The sequence below is a fragment of the Acinonyx jubatus genome, chromosome B4 (assembly GCF_027475565.1).
Source record: "Acinonyx jubatus isolate Ajub_Pintada_27869175 chromosome B4, VMU_Ajub_asm_v1.0, whole genome shotgun sequence".
Classification (NCBI taxonomy): Eukaryota; Metazoa; Chordata; class Mammalia; order Carnivora; family Felidae; genus Acinonyx; species Acinonyx jubatus.
In genome coordinates this window covers 94,396,719-94,411,539 of record NC_069387.1, presented here as the reverse complement: position 1 = coordinate 94,411,539, position 14,821 = coordinate 94,396,719, and the positions used below count along the sequence as shown (strand labels likewise).

The 14,821-nt window shown below is 35.5% G+C and overlaps 1 protein-coding gene and 1 non-coding gene across 5 annotated transcripts in view; one reads left to right on the top strand and one right to left on the bottom strand.

Moving 5' to 3' along the window:
- TBC1D15 (TBC1 domain family member 15) overlaps window positions 1-14,821 on the bottom strand; it is a 73,839-nt gene that overhangs the window by 31,005 nt on the left and 28,013 nt on the right. For all 4 annotated transcript variants that reach the window (XM_015063624.3, XM_015063625.3, XM_053226495.1 and 1 more), the window contains exons 4-5: window positions 11,458-11,596; window positions 6,429-6,639 (exon numbers count right to left, since the gene is read on the bottom strand). In XM_015063624.3, the coding sequence (XP_014919110.1) occupies window positions 6,429-6,639; window positions 11,458-11,596 (350 nt within the window). The remainder of the gene's footprint in view (window positions 1-6,428; window positions 6,640-11,457; window positions 11,597-14,821) is intronic.
- LOC113602965 (U6 spliceosomal RNA) lies at window positions 7,394-7,497 on the top strand. The gene has a single exon (XR_003424475.1). It is a non-coding gene; the product is annotated as a U6 spliceosomal RNA (small nuclear RNA).

Here is a 14,821-nt window from a genome sequence, read left to right as displayed (position 1 = left end):
ACTATGGTTATTATTTTTTTCTAACGATAAATTGAGTCAAATTATTTCTTTAAAATCCAAATAAAAAAATTATCACGAAAGTCAAAACATGACTATGCATGTATAAAGGGAACAGATATGTAACCTGTACCTATCTGGCCTCAGAGAATTATACTATTGCTCCAGATTTAACACTGTAATCAAGAAATTAGTGATGGAAAGAAGAAATGACTGCCTAACCAATACACAACCACTCTTTTAAAAAGAAAGGATTTCACTTTTTATACCCAATGCTCTGTGATGAGGGGCTGGGAAAAGTTCTGAGAGAAAAGACATAAAAAATTTAAGATTTGGTTGCCCTTAGCTAAAGAAATCAACAGAAACATTTTTTAAAAGTACATTGGTCAAAGGACAAGTTGTATACTGCTAGGCAATTGCAGAACTCTTCAAAAGGAGAGCTGGCATTCCAGAATAATGTTACGCTTCCACCTGCCAGGTTAACACACTGATTTAATTTGGAAAGATCAAATATTATGGATTTGTATGTATGTATTCTGGAAATACAATGGATTCTGGGAAGTTGACATCTTATGACAACATTATTCAAGACTTTCAAACTCACTGCAGCAGCAAGACAAAACTTTTAATGATGTTAACATCAGCAATTCTATTAGAGCCTACTAAAGCGCTTAAAGAAAATCATAGTCTAATATCACAAGTATAGAAGTAGATCTACTGTAAATTCAGAAGTATTTTTCAGGCTTTGGAATGAGCCTCTCCCAAGGGCCTCAGAATACATTCTGAAATGGTAATAGACGAAGAATGCTTTGTGTGCTGAGATGTGGTGGTAACTATTTTCCATTGCTACTGAGAATGGACCAATATGGAAAGATTAAGAAAGAAATAAAAATATCATTGTAAAGGCTATCAGTCAAAAAAGTTAATAAAAATAAAAAGGTGCAGAATATTTACAACAAAACTATATATATGATATTCTATTTTACACATATGTCTCAAAGGGAATAAATGAAGGTCTATAACCTAATCTTATAAATGGTATTATATGATGATACAACCAATTTGGCTTTTTAGGGATTATCTTACTGTGTGGATATTATATATTAATGTAAAAATGTCCCAATATACAAATTAATTTTACTGGAACCTCTGTGTTACAACCTTCATTCATATCCTAGCAACCAACTTGGTTCCAGAAAGGTAACATAAATGTACTTGTGATTCATTCTTTACTTGAGTATCATGTTTTAAATGGTAATAAATCAAAGATCACTAACAAACATCAATGAATGGAGCAATGAATGTTTTTCGCCAGAGATAAGAAAACCATCTGAGAAATAACAAGTCTAAAGAAGCTGGCCTATTTTGCACTGACTGATCTGAGACTGAAAGAAGGACTGTGCATAGCTGGCCCAGCCTTGTTCTCACTCTTAACAAGGCGGCACATCCCCACTGCATTCACAACTTCTGTTCATCTGTATGTTAAGGCCCTTAATTCATTAGGGGGAAGTATTAAGAAGATAAGATGGCCACAAACGCAAGCCACATTATTCAACTTACATTAAACAGAGAAAAAAGAGAATATAGTCTGCTTCTCTCTGTTGGTTTTGAATTGAGAAGAAGACAAGAAGAGTGACCCTGGCAGAGCCTGCCTGACATGCCACTGAGGTTGCGGAACTACTATTCTTCCTTCTGGCCTCTACAACAATCTCTGACCACAGGAACATGATTCTGGAAACATTATTTTGCTTAAGACAACAGCTCTCGGGACAGGAAATGAGACTACCATGGCCAACATGTAGTAGAGTAAAAACCTCAGAATATTTGGGAATTTTCATTTCTTTGGAGTTCAACTTAATGGAGAATTCCACTTATTTAGGTCATAACTAATAAAGAACAAGTATCTTTAATATGTCCCTAAGAATCTAATAGAGATGACTTATACAGATATGGAATTTTTACAATATTAGTGACAGTTTATTTGGAGTATCTGTATTCTACCACTTGGACTCAACATATAATCTCTGGTGAACTCTCTATGGCACAATATAATTGGGTATAATTTACGATAGGAAAGAGAATAGGAAGTGTTTATTTTTAACTTAGGGTATAGAGGGGCCTTGAAGATAAAATATTTGATGTACTATTCTTACACATTTCAGACCATTCAGGGGGCAAAGAGTAAATTAGCCCCCAGTGTCACAGAAGGATACAGAGTGGAGAAGTGGCTAGTATTAGGGGTATAGTTTTTGACAGACTCACTTTAAGCTATCTCTTCCCCCCAGAACAGTCATATCCCTGGTTGACTATAAATTTAATAAAGCCCAAAAGCGGGGGGGGGGGGGGGGGGGGAAGTATAGGGAGGGCAGTCTCCTCTGGTAGGTTTTTCTCTTTGACCAGGTCACTAAAGGTTGCAATTAATCATTGATGCTCACATCACATCCCCTTTTATCCTCCCCTTAATTTCATTCCCTCTCAAAGCTTCAATTACTACTGACCCACAAAAAACTTACAAATTATCCTATTATATGCTCTCACAGTGCTACATATCTCTTATTTGGAGCACTTATTATAGCTGAAATGTTACATTTATTTGTATAAGTAATGTTTGTTTTTCCCACAACAGTACAAACTTCATGAAGGCAGGGGCCATATCTTTTTTGATTACTGCTCTTTCCAGCAGTTAGCACAGTACTTCCAGGACATAAGTGCTCCTCAAAACTCAATGAATGAAACACACACACACACACACACACACACGCACACACTCACAGAGGAACACCATTCCCATGGCTTCGTGTTTTCAAGTGGAAATACGCACATCTATTAAATGAACTCTCCTTCACTAGGACATACTTGATTACTGAGATCAGAAAAGAGTAAGGTGCATGCTTGACATAAATAACCCCTGTGAATTATTATGATGCTTATCTAAGCCTCACCAATAATGATATTTTTACCATCATGTCTGATTCCTGTATTTACTCCTGTTTCCTTTTCTGTATTAGTAAAGAAGTTTCATTTACAACTCTCATCAAAATAGCACTTGAATGTGGTACAACACACATTCAAGTACCCATACTCTTATAAGCACTTAAGTGATTGTTCAGTCTCTTTTTGAACTTATCCAGGATAGAAAACTGTCTAACCCCTGAGCTACAACCTGTTACCTTCTAATTGCTCTCTGGACCCATGCAAAACAAATCTGCAATATATTTCTTATAACAACCCTTTCAAAATTATTTGTAGAATTGGTAAGTACTGTGTCATTTATTAATTCAACTGAGATTTACTGTGCAAGTATTATGTGCCAGCACTGTGGCTAGGAACCTAGAGGAGAAAATGTAAACAAAACAGATGCAAGCCCTGCCTTTGTAGACATACATTCTAGAGTAGAACATTTAAAAAAGTAAACAGATAAAATTATTCAATTAAGAGCTATGAAGGAAGCAAACAAGGGAATGAGACAATGAAATAGAATGGGGGTGGGAACCTACATTACACGGGAGAGGAGACATCCAGGAAAGCTGCTGTGAGGAAGTGACATTACACTGAGACCTTAGGGATCAGAAAGGGAGAAGAATATGCCAAGCAAAAGAGAGAACATACATATAGGACTCTAACACTGTCTGTCCACAGTCTGGGGCATTTCAGCAACTGAAAGAAAATCATATGGCTACAATATAAAAGAGAATGGCATAAGATGAGGCTTAAGAGGTAAACAGAGCCTGGGTAGCTCAGTCAATAGAGCATCCAGCTCTTGATTTCGGCTTGGGTCATGATCTCGGCATTGTGGGATCATATGCACTGAGCATGAAGCCTAAGATTCTCTCTCTCTCCTGCTCACACACTCTATCAAAAATTTTAAAAACAGAAAGAGATAAAGTTAATAAGGCAAGGCAGGATCTCACTGACCATTTTAAGAGGTTTCGATTGTATTTAATGTTGCACCCAAACTCCTTTTGTTCAAGTTAAATCCCTACATCCTTCTAATGTTTTCCACGATACCACTTTGATCCTTCTCATTAGTCATCTTTTCCATATAGTATAGATAGTCTAACACATTTAAAATGCAATATTTAGGGGTGCCTGGGTGGCTCAGTTAAGCATCTGACTCTTGGTTTTGACTCAGGTCATGATCCCAGGGTTGTGGAATCAAGCCCCTCATCAGGCTCTGCACTAGACATGGTGCCTACTTGGAATTCTCTCTCTCTCTCTCTCTCTCTCTCTCGTGCAAGTATGTGCACACACCCTCTAAGTAAAAGAGAGAGACAGACAGATAAAATGCTTAAAACCAATCCTAGTTCTCCAAAGACCATTAAAGAGCAGAAAGGAACTACCACTTCATCCTAATACTATGCTTTAATCAATGGTCTCAGATTGAATCAACTTCGTAGTGACAGTTACATCACAACACTGATTGATACAGAGCCCGCTATGGTACTAAAACCCCCTAACACCTGGTATTCAACAGCCAAACCTTTGCCCTCCTGAAATCTACTTATTAATAAGTCCCTGGGTAGTAACCTATTCAGAGCTTCTTTCTTCAAGATCTAAGACCCACATATTGCCAACCAGGCTGGACTTTCTTATGGATATTAGTCTGAGCAATATGCTTAGTGCCAGTCAGAGATGGGTCAACATGGTAGGGGGAAGAATTTCATATCACAAAACACAGCCAAACAATGAGAAAGAATGAAATCCTGCCATCTGCAGCAACGTGGATGGAACTGGAGGGTATTATGCCAAGTGAAATAAGTCAGTCAAAGAAAGACAAGTATCATATGTTTTCACTCATGTGGAACTTGACAAACCTCACCGACGACCATGGGGGAAGGGAAGGGAAAAAAAAATAGTTACAAACTGAGAGCACTGAGCAGGGCACTTGTTGGGATGAGCACTGGGTGTTATATGTAAGCAATGAACCACGGGAATCTATCCCCAAAACCAAAAGCACACTGAACACATTGTATGTGAGCCAACTCGACAATATATTAGAAAGAAAAAGAAGGAAGAAAAAGAAAGAGAGAAAGAAAGAGAGAAAGAGAGAGAAAGAAAGAGAGAAAGAGAGAAAAAGAGAGAGAGAGAGAGAGAGAGAGAGAGAGAGAGAGAGAGAGAAAGAAAGAAAGAAAGAAAGAAAGAAAGAAAGAAAGAAAGAAAGAAAGAAAGAAAACACAGCCAAAATCTCCCAACTTCTGGGTCACTCCTGGATTTAGATAATCTAAAATTAGGCATCATGTTACTCTATTATAAAGTGACAACATTATAACAAGGTTAACAATCATCCCTACAGTTCCCCAAACTAAAAAGCTCAACTTCTCCCTTCTTCTTACCTCCACATACCCACTCAATCACAAAATCAAACTCTAAATATTTTTCTCCAATACTTCTATCTTTCCTGTCACTCTCCTCATTCATGCCACTATAATCTCACCTAGATGACTGGAACAACTGGCTAAAATGATTTTAGTAGGTCCTTCATGCTCTAGCCTTTACTCAGCTCTCTGGCCTGATCTTTACATTTGGTACCTTCTGTTCCCCTATGTTGCCCTGTGATACCAACTACTCTGTTCTCTACTTACATCATGTTTTATACATTTCCTTCCATCTAAAACCTCTCTCCTCCAATTATCTCCTCTTCATGCTAACATTCACTCGTCAGGTCTCAACACATACTACTTACTTCCTCCAGAAAGCCTTCCCTGACCCCTACCCAACTAGGCTAAATGAGGGACCCTTCCTCCCTTCCTGGGAGCCCCAAAGTACCTGTACTGTATCTTAGTTCTTGCGATGTATTGCCATTTACTGGCTGGCATCCTTCACAAGACCATATGCTCTCAGGTATCTAGGAAAAGCCTATTGTGTTCACTACTATCTATCAAGCAATTAGCACAGTCCTCAGAAATTTAATAGATAACCAAAATATATTTGTTAGGAGTGAAGGCAAGAAAGAGTATGTGTGTACAAATGCACATGGGGTGAATAAATAGAAGACAAAAAGATTTTTGGAAAGTGAGAAAGCCCTGTCTTCCACACTTATAATAATTTTATAAAGGCCGTAGGTTTGCCAGATCTAATTTGCAACATTACAAATAAAATTCTATCTTAAACAGATAATATGCAATAAAATATAAATTAAATAAATATGTAATCCATAAATTACTGATGCATCGTTTAAATGTGTATAAAAAATACTGGACCACTCTTCTTTAGAACAGTAATAAGGTGATACATTGCAGATCCAAAGTACTAAAATGGCAAAATTTTATTCAATCATTCATCCAAAGCAGTCAATATCCCAGAAAGAACAAAGCTGCTTGAGCCCTCATCTACACACAGGTCCCTGATGCCCAATGACAAGTAAAAATTGTTTGCCTTGGGACCAATATAACAATCCAGTTTCAATAAGTAGAAAATAATTTGATACTTACTCACACAATACCACATATTTTTCAAGAGAGTCAATCAGTAGTTTGCTATCTCCTTGATGAAAGTGCAGAGCAGGGAGAACGACGTCATCCTTTAGACAGAATACCAAATACGACCAGCCCATACCCTCTTTGTTTTGCTTGATTGATTTCAGGTCTGTCAAACTGAACAGGAATGACCATTTGCTTTTCCCATTTCTATGACTTGGCGCATCTTAAAAACAAGAAAGTGGGGCAAAATATTTTTGTTCACCTTTTTAAAAGGTACTGACAGCGCTCTTCATGACTGCCTAACAGATACCTGCTGAACCTAGGGAATGACTATAGCATTCATATTACAGGCTTCTACCTGTATTAGAAATGGCAACATACATTTTCTTAAAAGAATAGTTTCTTAAATAATTATCTTACTTGCATACAGAGTGAAAAAAATGTTATCCCTATTTAAAATATAAGCTTTGCCCAAAAATGACTATGGCTTTGGAAGCAGGCAGGCTGGATTCAAACTGCAGCTTTACCAACTTACTAACTGAATGATCTGGGGCAAATAACTGATTCTCTCTGAGCCTTAGTTTTCATCTGTAAAATGGAGATAATTATACTTACCTCCCAATGTTATTCTAAGAATTAAAAGAGATAATACTTGTCAACTAACTAGTGTGGTGCCAATTATATAGCAAACAATAAATGTTCATCTTTTCCACTGCCCCCTCCCCTCAAATACAAATGGCATGATGCTCTTGGAGTCATTAAAAACAAAACAAAAAAATCTTTACTTCCTCACTTTCTTTTGCAATTACTTTTACTAGACTATATTGAGTGAAGGTAAAGGTAAGTACACTGGTACAAAAAAATAACATTGGAGAAATATACAGACAGACATTTTATTTGCAAAACCCCAAAGAGCAGTGGAGAATTGAGGACGAAAATATAAGTAAGCTGTGAGTGCTTCAAAGAGAATGAACACAGTGCCCGCTTCAGCAGCACATACACTAAAACTAGAACAGCACGGAGATTAGCACGGCCCCTATGCAAGGGTGACACGCAAACTCGTGAAGCATCTGACATTTACAAAAGAGAGAATGAACATATTCAATCATCTTACTACTTCAACCATCTACTAAATTAAGACCTCAGTTCAACCCAAACTATAGTAACGTAAAATAAAGCATTTTCTGAGTTTGTGGGCTATTTACAGAAGCTTAAAATCCTAGGTTTGTGAATAGTATAATAACAAGCAGCTTAATAAATACCTAAATAAAAATTTAAAGAACAAAAGGGTAAAATGTTTCCTACTATTATTTATAATTCTTATCCAAAAATGCCATTTTGACCTGTTTAAACTCCAACATAAGCATGTCATGTCTCTGAAATTTTAAGAAACCATTTCTCGAATGTTATTTCCTAAGAAGTGCTGCACCGTCCTGTTATGCAAGGTCTTAATTAACTCGATCCCACGCTACCAACTGCACAAACATACAACTACATAGAAGATATGTGCTTATAGAACTTGATCAAAGGGTAGATCAGTGTTGACCTGCACATATGTCACCTTCCTATATAGTCAGAACACCATAGCTCCATCACCTCTAACAAGATCTCCTAAATTGACACAAAGAAATCTACCGCTCACAGAACCTCTACCTACAAGGATTACAGGCACCATCACTTTTTCATGGACACTTAAACAAGTATCATTTGAAAGGAAGTCCAGAAAGGCTGAGTAACTTAACTATGCAGTGACCTGCCTAGGTTCCATACCAGTTTAGATAGTGAACACATATCCAAGTCTGGTACTGGATTAAGTACTATGTGCCCATTTGACTACTGTACATCCTATTTCACTGGAATTTATACCACAGAGCTCGTAACATCACTACAAGCTAATATCAAAGTGAGAACAATTCTAATTTCCAATGTCTTCCTAAATCATTTACATGTGACTGTGTCTGGACTACCTAGAAAGGATACATACTACTAGGTATTTGCAAAGACCAAAAATATTTTCAAAGCAATGAAAAACTAGATAGACAATTTTTTTTAAATTAAATTCTTAAATTACACAAAAGAATCTAAATTAATGCCAGAAAACCATGTTAATACATGCAAGCTATATGAATTATCAGGAGTTTGTACATATTCAAAAGTAAAAATTTTACACAGATTTTCCCACATTAATGGAAAAAATACATCACATATGAAATACGAAATATTCATGTATAGAAAATGCCTCACACATTTCCTCACTTGAAGCTCTAATAAACAGTGAAAAAAACATTACAATTCAATTCTAGAAGTCCTTTTACTTGAACATAGTAAGATTCATGAGAACAAGAACTTTATTTTATTCACAATTATATTCCCAATATCTAGAGGAGTGACTAGCACATAGCAGGTACTCTAAGATGCATTGAACAAATGAATAACCTGGTACCAAGTCAACATAAAAGAAACATCAAGTTAGTCTACCACCAATAGCTAAACAAAAATAGAAATGGTTACAAAGGAAAACTAATAAATCCAAGAGTTAACTCAAAGTTTCCTTCCTTCTCTTAAAGAAAGGTAAATAAAACTAATTAGTTCTGATGAACAATGTAACCAAATACATATAAAACATATCTCCAGCACAATGACATGGGAAAACTGACCACAACAGAAGAGTAAAACTAAAACAGTTAAATAAGTCCCTATATGTCTTGAATGGAATCAACACCAAGAACACGACATTTTATTTGGATAGGTGTACAGAACATGACAGCAGTCTGTTGTTGCGAGAAGATACATTTTCAAAACATTTGTTCTGATATACAAAAACAAAGACTGAGCAATAGAAACTCTTAAAAATTGTAAAGAAAGTTAAGTCTCTGACAGTCAATTTTTAAAATGTTTTGTTCCAGGGACACCTGGGTGGCTCAGTCAGTTGAGTGTCCGACTTCGGTGCAGGTCATGATCTCACGGTTTGTGAGTTCGAGCCCCGCTTTGGGTTCCGTGCTGACAGCTCAGAGCCTGGATGGAGCCTGCTTCGGATTCTGTGTCCCCCCTGTCTCTCTGCCCCTCCCCAGCTCACACTCTGTCTCTCTCTCTCTCAAAAATAAAATAAACATTAAAAAAAATTTAATGTTTAAATGTTTTGTTCCAAATTCCCTTGTCACACAAAGAAGTAAAAAATATAACATGAAAATTATAATAAAATAAAATTTTACTAGAAAAATGATTCAAAAGTATAAAAATGTTTCATAATGGCATAAATTTGAATTTTAAAACATCAAGCTTAGAAAATATCTCCTTTTGAAAGAAGTTTTGATGAAATATAATTGGATGAAATAATCTAGAAGAGGAAGGGATGGGATGGGACAGAATGCACTGCACTTCATAACTCCTGGCAAACAGGTACATGTGTATGCATACTGCGTCATACTAGGTTCAATATTATTGCTTACTGCTATACACAATCGTAATAGTTTTCAAATACTGGGAAAAAAGAAAATATCTCCTTAACTTTTAATAATTGCTAAATAAAGTCTCCTTACTTTATAAGTCACAGTGCATGGCCAAGCCATATGAGCAGTATTTTGCTAAACTACATAGCTACACACAGGTTCTCAATTCTGCACGTTAAAATCAACAGGACAACATTTGAAAAACAGATGCCTAGGGTCCAGCGGGATGAAATACAGGCATCAGTATTTTTCTAAAAAGCCTAAACTCCCTAGGTGATTTCAGTGTGCAGCCAAAGTTGAAAACTACTAACCTAAAAAGATGTTTATTGTCAGCATTTCACATACATGCAATGTTTCTTTCATTTATGAAAACTCACTCCTTTGTTCATTCCCATAGCCTGTCATTTTCAAAGATTCAACAATATTAGATACTATTAGGTACAACCAACAAAACAAACAGAGAAAGATCAATTCACATAAATTAATTCTTAAGACCTAATCTAAAGCAGTTAAAAATCACTTCACATGCCAAATACGCTAAAGTCCTATGGTCTTAATATTTAGTATTGTTCTGGTAAAAATCTTCCCTTTCAGTAGAAAGAGAATACCAAAAAGAAGGAAAAAAAAAAAAAAAAAGCAAAACACCAGCACTGAGCTGACTATAATTTACCAAAGGCTTACAAATTACTATTAACTTCTTCATTACCACTGTTTCTAAGAAATGATATAGTACAAAGGATAACTACTGTATATGAGAATGATTCCCCAGGCCACAGATGAAAATCAATTTCACTTAGTAACAAGGCTATATAAATGTAGTGTATGTATTCCAGCCAATTTTGGCCAGCTTTTCTGAATTTGGCAAATGTGGATAAATCCTAAATTCACACCAAAATCATTAAGAGATAAAATTAAGCTATAAAACACAAACTAATCACTATGAAAAAACCACTTTAACTCTGTACATGTATTTACTACTTTTAAAAGAATCACAAATAGGCTGGCTACCTCACAGATGGGCTACCTAAATCTTATTTGGGGTAGTATATGTGTTCTGCCAGGCTGTTAGCTTGGGTCTTTTTTGTTATCTACATGTAGATAATCATCACATAGCAGCATAAATTTAAATATATACATGTAATATATAAAGGAGAATAGTCACTGAACATATATAAATAGAAGACTATAATGAGCTGTGAAGATCTCAGTAAGCACTGAAATTAGAACAGTACAGTTTAGTGGTATACTCCATCTCCCCCTGGTGCTTTAGGATGAAATAACATGAATTTTTTTTATTCTAGAAAAATGTGCTTGAGAGACATCTAAAGCAATTTTTTAAAGTGTTTCTATTTTCTTCCATGAGTAACTACAAAACAGAACAAGTATTTTTAAAGCCTTTTTTTTTATAAAGTCACAACCATCAAAACAAAAAGAGAGATGAATACAGAATATAATTAAAATATTAAGAGTTATATGTATTAAAGCACGAAATCATCCTTGTGACAGAGGAACATTAAAGAATTTTCTTTGCACTTTTATTTATATTATATTATAGCAAATTAGTTTAAGCTTTCAAAAGATTTAATTCATACCTCCATTGGTATGTGGTTTCTTTTTAAACGGAACTGTATTGACCATGTCCCACTCTGCTTCATAACTGTTCAGATGTTCCGATCCCCGATAACCTCTTTCCTTTGGGGGCTGTGTCCATTCTACAACTGAACTGGAATCCTAAAAAAAAAAAATACACACACACACGTAACAAAATATTTAGGAACTAAAACTAGAATTTAATTTCAATTAATAATATTTTCTCAGCTTCTGCATAAACTAAAACTATAGGTTGTGGCAGACATCACTGGTAGGAAAACTGACCACTATTTCCTATCCTTGCTCCTCTCTTGCTTATCTTTACTTGCCATCCACTCCATCCCCCCCAAAAACAAGAAAAAAAAGAAAAGCCTTTCCAGACTCCCTTGTAGTTAGGGTTGCCAATGAAATAAAGGCAGAGGTCAACTGCAGGGCCTCTGGAAATACTTTTGCTTTCCTAATAAAAGCCTCATCCCCTTTCCCCTTTTTCCTGCTTTGACTGTAGCCACAATGTCTCAGATTATGGCAGCCATCTTATGACCATAAAAGAAAACAGAGGAGAATCACTCCAAACCTCTAGATTTGCAGTTATTTGAGGAAAACAGCCAATGGTGGCTATTTTATTTAAGCCATCACTGGTTGCATATTTCTCAATAAAAATTAGTTAAAATCTACAAATAATATATCTACATGTATAGTTCTACACAACTTAACATTTTAAAAGAGAATAAAACCAAAAGTCTAAAATTCAATACTAATAATTTAAACCAAAAAATTTAATTTCTATACAATAAAAGGTAGCAAACATAAGCAAGCCTGGGTGAAAATGTTTCCAAAATATATGGCAGACAAAGAAAAACATCTAGAATACAAAAACACCTACACCAAGTTATTTAGAAATTGGCACATAACAAATCTGAAAACCATGCAAATGGTAGGAATAAGCAAGTCAAAGAAGAAATATGAAGCAACAAACATACAGGAAGATGTCCAACTTCAGAAACAGTCAAAGTTAAGATGAACTTCAATTTTTTGCTCTATTCAAGTAAAAAATAAAAATATGAAAGACAGTGTAAAGACATGGTACCTCACACTGTTGATGACCATGCTAATTAGTACTGACTCCAAAAGGGCAATAGAGTCATATTTATTAAGATTCAAACTATGCATGTGTGCCGCCAAAATAATTCTCTTTACATCTTCCACTCTAGAGAAATACTAACACATGCATATTAAGAGGCATATGCAAGCATTTTTACTGCAGCATTGTTTATAAAAATGAAAAACTGAAAATATCCTAATATCCATAAGTGAAGGAGTGAATAAACAAACTAGGGGGTAGACAAGGAAATACTAGGCCATAGTTTAAAAAACTAACATATGTTAATATTTATTTACTATTAAATAATAGTAAATAAAACAAAGAAGTTGCAAAACAATGCAGTGTAACTACATGCAGCATATGCAATTAGCAACACAGAAAGAAAACTAGACAGATAATGAAATGTATACAGACAAAAGTCTGGAAAGATATACACTAAATAGGGACAGATGAGTGACAGGATTCTAGTCAAGCAGGACTTCAATTTCTATTGTCTGTTTCTATTACTCGAACATTTTTACAAGAATGTATTCATGTATTGCTAGCGTAATTCTTTTTAAAAAGGGACAAAGGAAAATTTGTAAGAAAAGAAAGATACTATAAAGGCACAAGAAAAATTAAGAAATAGAAACAGACTGAAAGAAAAGAAAACTAAATGAATGAAATGAATAATGGGGAAAGTTAAGAAGCATCTACAGAATCCCACCAGCACAAAGGTTTGGAATTGGTAGATCAGGTACTTTGAGAAATTAGGATAAAGGTCAAACTAAAAAGAGGACTAACAAAAGTTCAGAAGGCTGGAGGTGTTTATTCATTAAAGAAAGTAAAACAGATTATCTCTGGATTAGGAGAAACCAACCACACTGAATAATGGGATAACACACTGAAAACGAGAATTTATTAAAAGTCCATCTATACAATGAATTGGTGAGATTCCCAGCTCTCTTCCTCCACTCAGTTTTCAGAACACTGGAATCCAGGCTTACCCTCCCAGGCAGGAATCTGCAGGAATTCCAGACAAATGATTAATTAGCCCAAGAGAAAGGATCTAGCTTTAACAGTAGAGATTCCCCAAGGAATTACCAAGCCTACCTATATCTACCTATACCTACAGAGTATAATCAACCACTTTTTTTTGTCTGCTGTTAAATCTAAGCATCACACCACAAAGATTACCAAACATCAAAGGCAAGCATCTACACAAAAGACAAGGTCCCAATGAAACAAGGGGGAAAAAAGTCAATTAAAAGTAGATTATGTAGAGAGATAAAAACAAAATGCCTTAGGAATAAGGAAAGATATATTCACAAAGAACAGGATGCTATTTTTAAAAAGAACTGGAAAAGGGGCACTTAGAACAAGATGCTCTAGAAATTAAAAATAAAGCAGAGATTAAAAAGGCAAGAAAGCCAAGAACTGAAAGATAAAACTGAAGAAACTTCCTATAAAAATATTAAAAATAGGAAAAGAATTAAAATAGAAATTAAAAATAGGAAAGAAAGGATTAGAAAACTAGAGGACCAGTCCAGGTCTACAGAGTTCCAGAAAGAAAGAAAATAGAAAATGGAGAGGAAGAAAAAAATCCTCACTGAAATAATTCAACAACATTTCCTAAGAACTAAGACACAAGTTTCCATATTAAAAGAGCCCATCAAGTGCCCAAAACAATGGATATCAAGGACCACAATGGCTCACTGTGAGGACATCTAAAACACTAGAAACAAAGAGGCAATCATAAAAGCTTCTAAAATGAAAAAAACATACAATGGATCAGAAGTTAGAATGTTATTAGACTTAACAATAAAGGAAACTTAAAAAACCTAAGACGGTAATTTCTTTTCAAACTATAATTCTATGCCAGTCAGAATATGGATAGCAGGACCCCTGGGTGGCTCAGTTGGTTAAGCATCAGACTTCAGCTCAGGTCATGATCTCACGGTTTGTGGGGTCAAGCCCTGCATCAGGCTCTCTGCTGTCAGCACAGAGCCTGCTTCAGATAGTCTCCCTGCCTCTCTGCCTCTCTCCCGCTCTCTCTCTTAAAAATAACCCATTAAAAAAAAAAAAAAGATAGAAAAGTCTAAAAAAAAATAAATGTTTTTGTTCTTATGCACCCTTTTTCTCAGAAGTACTAGAGCTTCATGAAAACAAAGGAGTAAACCAAAATAGAAGATAGCACAGGATATAAGAAATGGGGATAAAAACATAGGGAAGAATCCTCAGGACAACTGCTGCACAGCCAACCAAAAAGGCAACCAGGTCAGAAT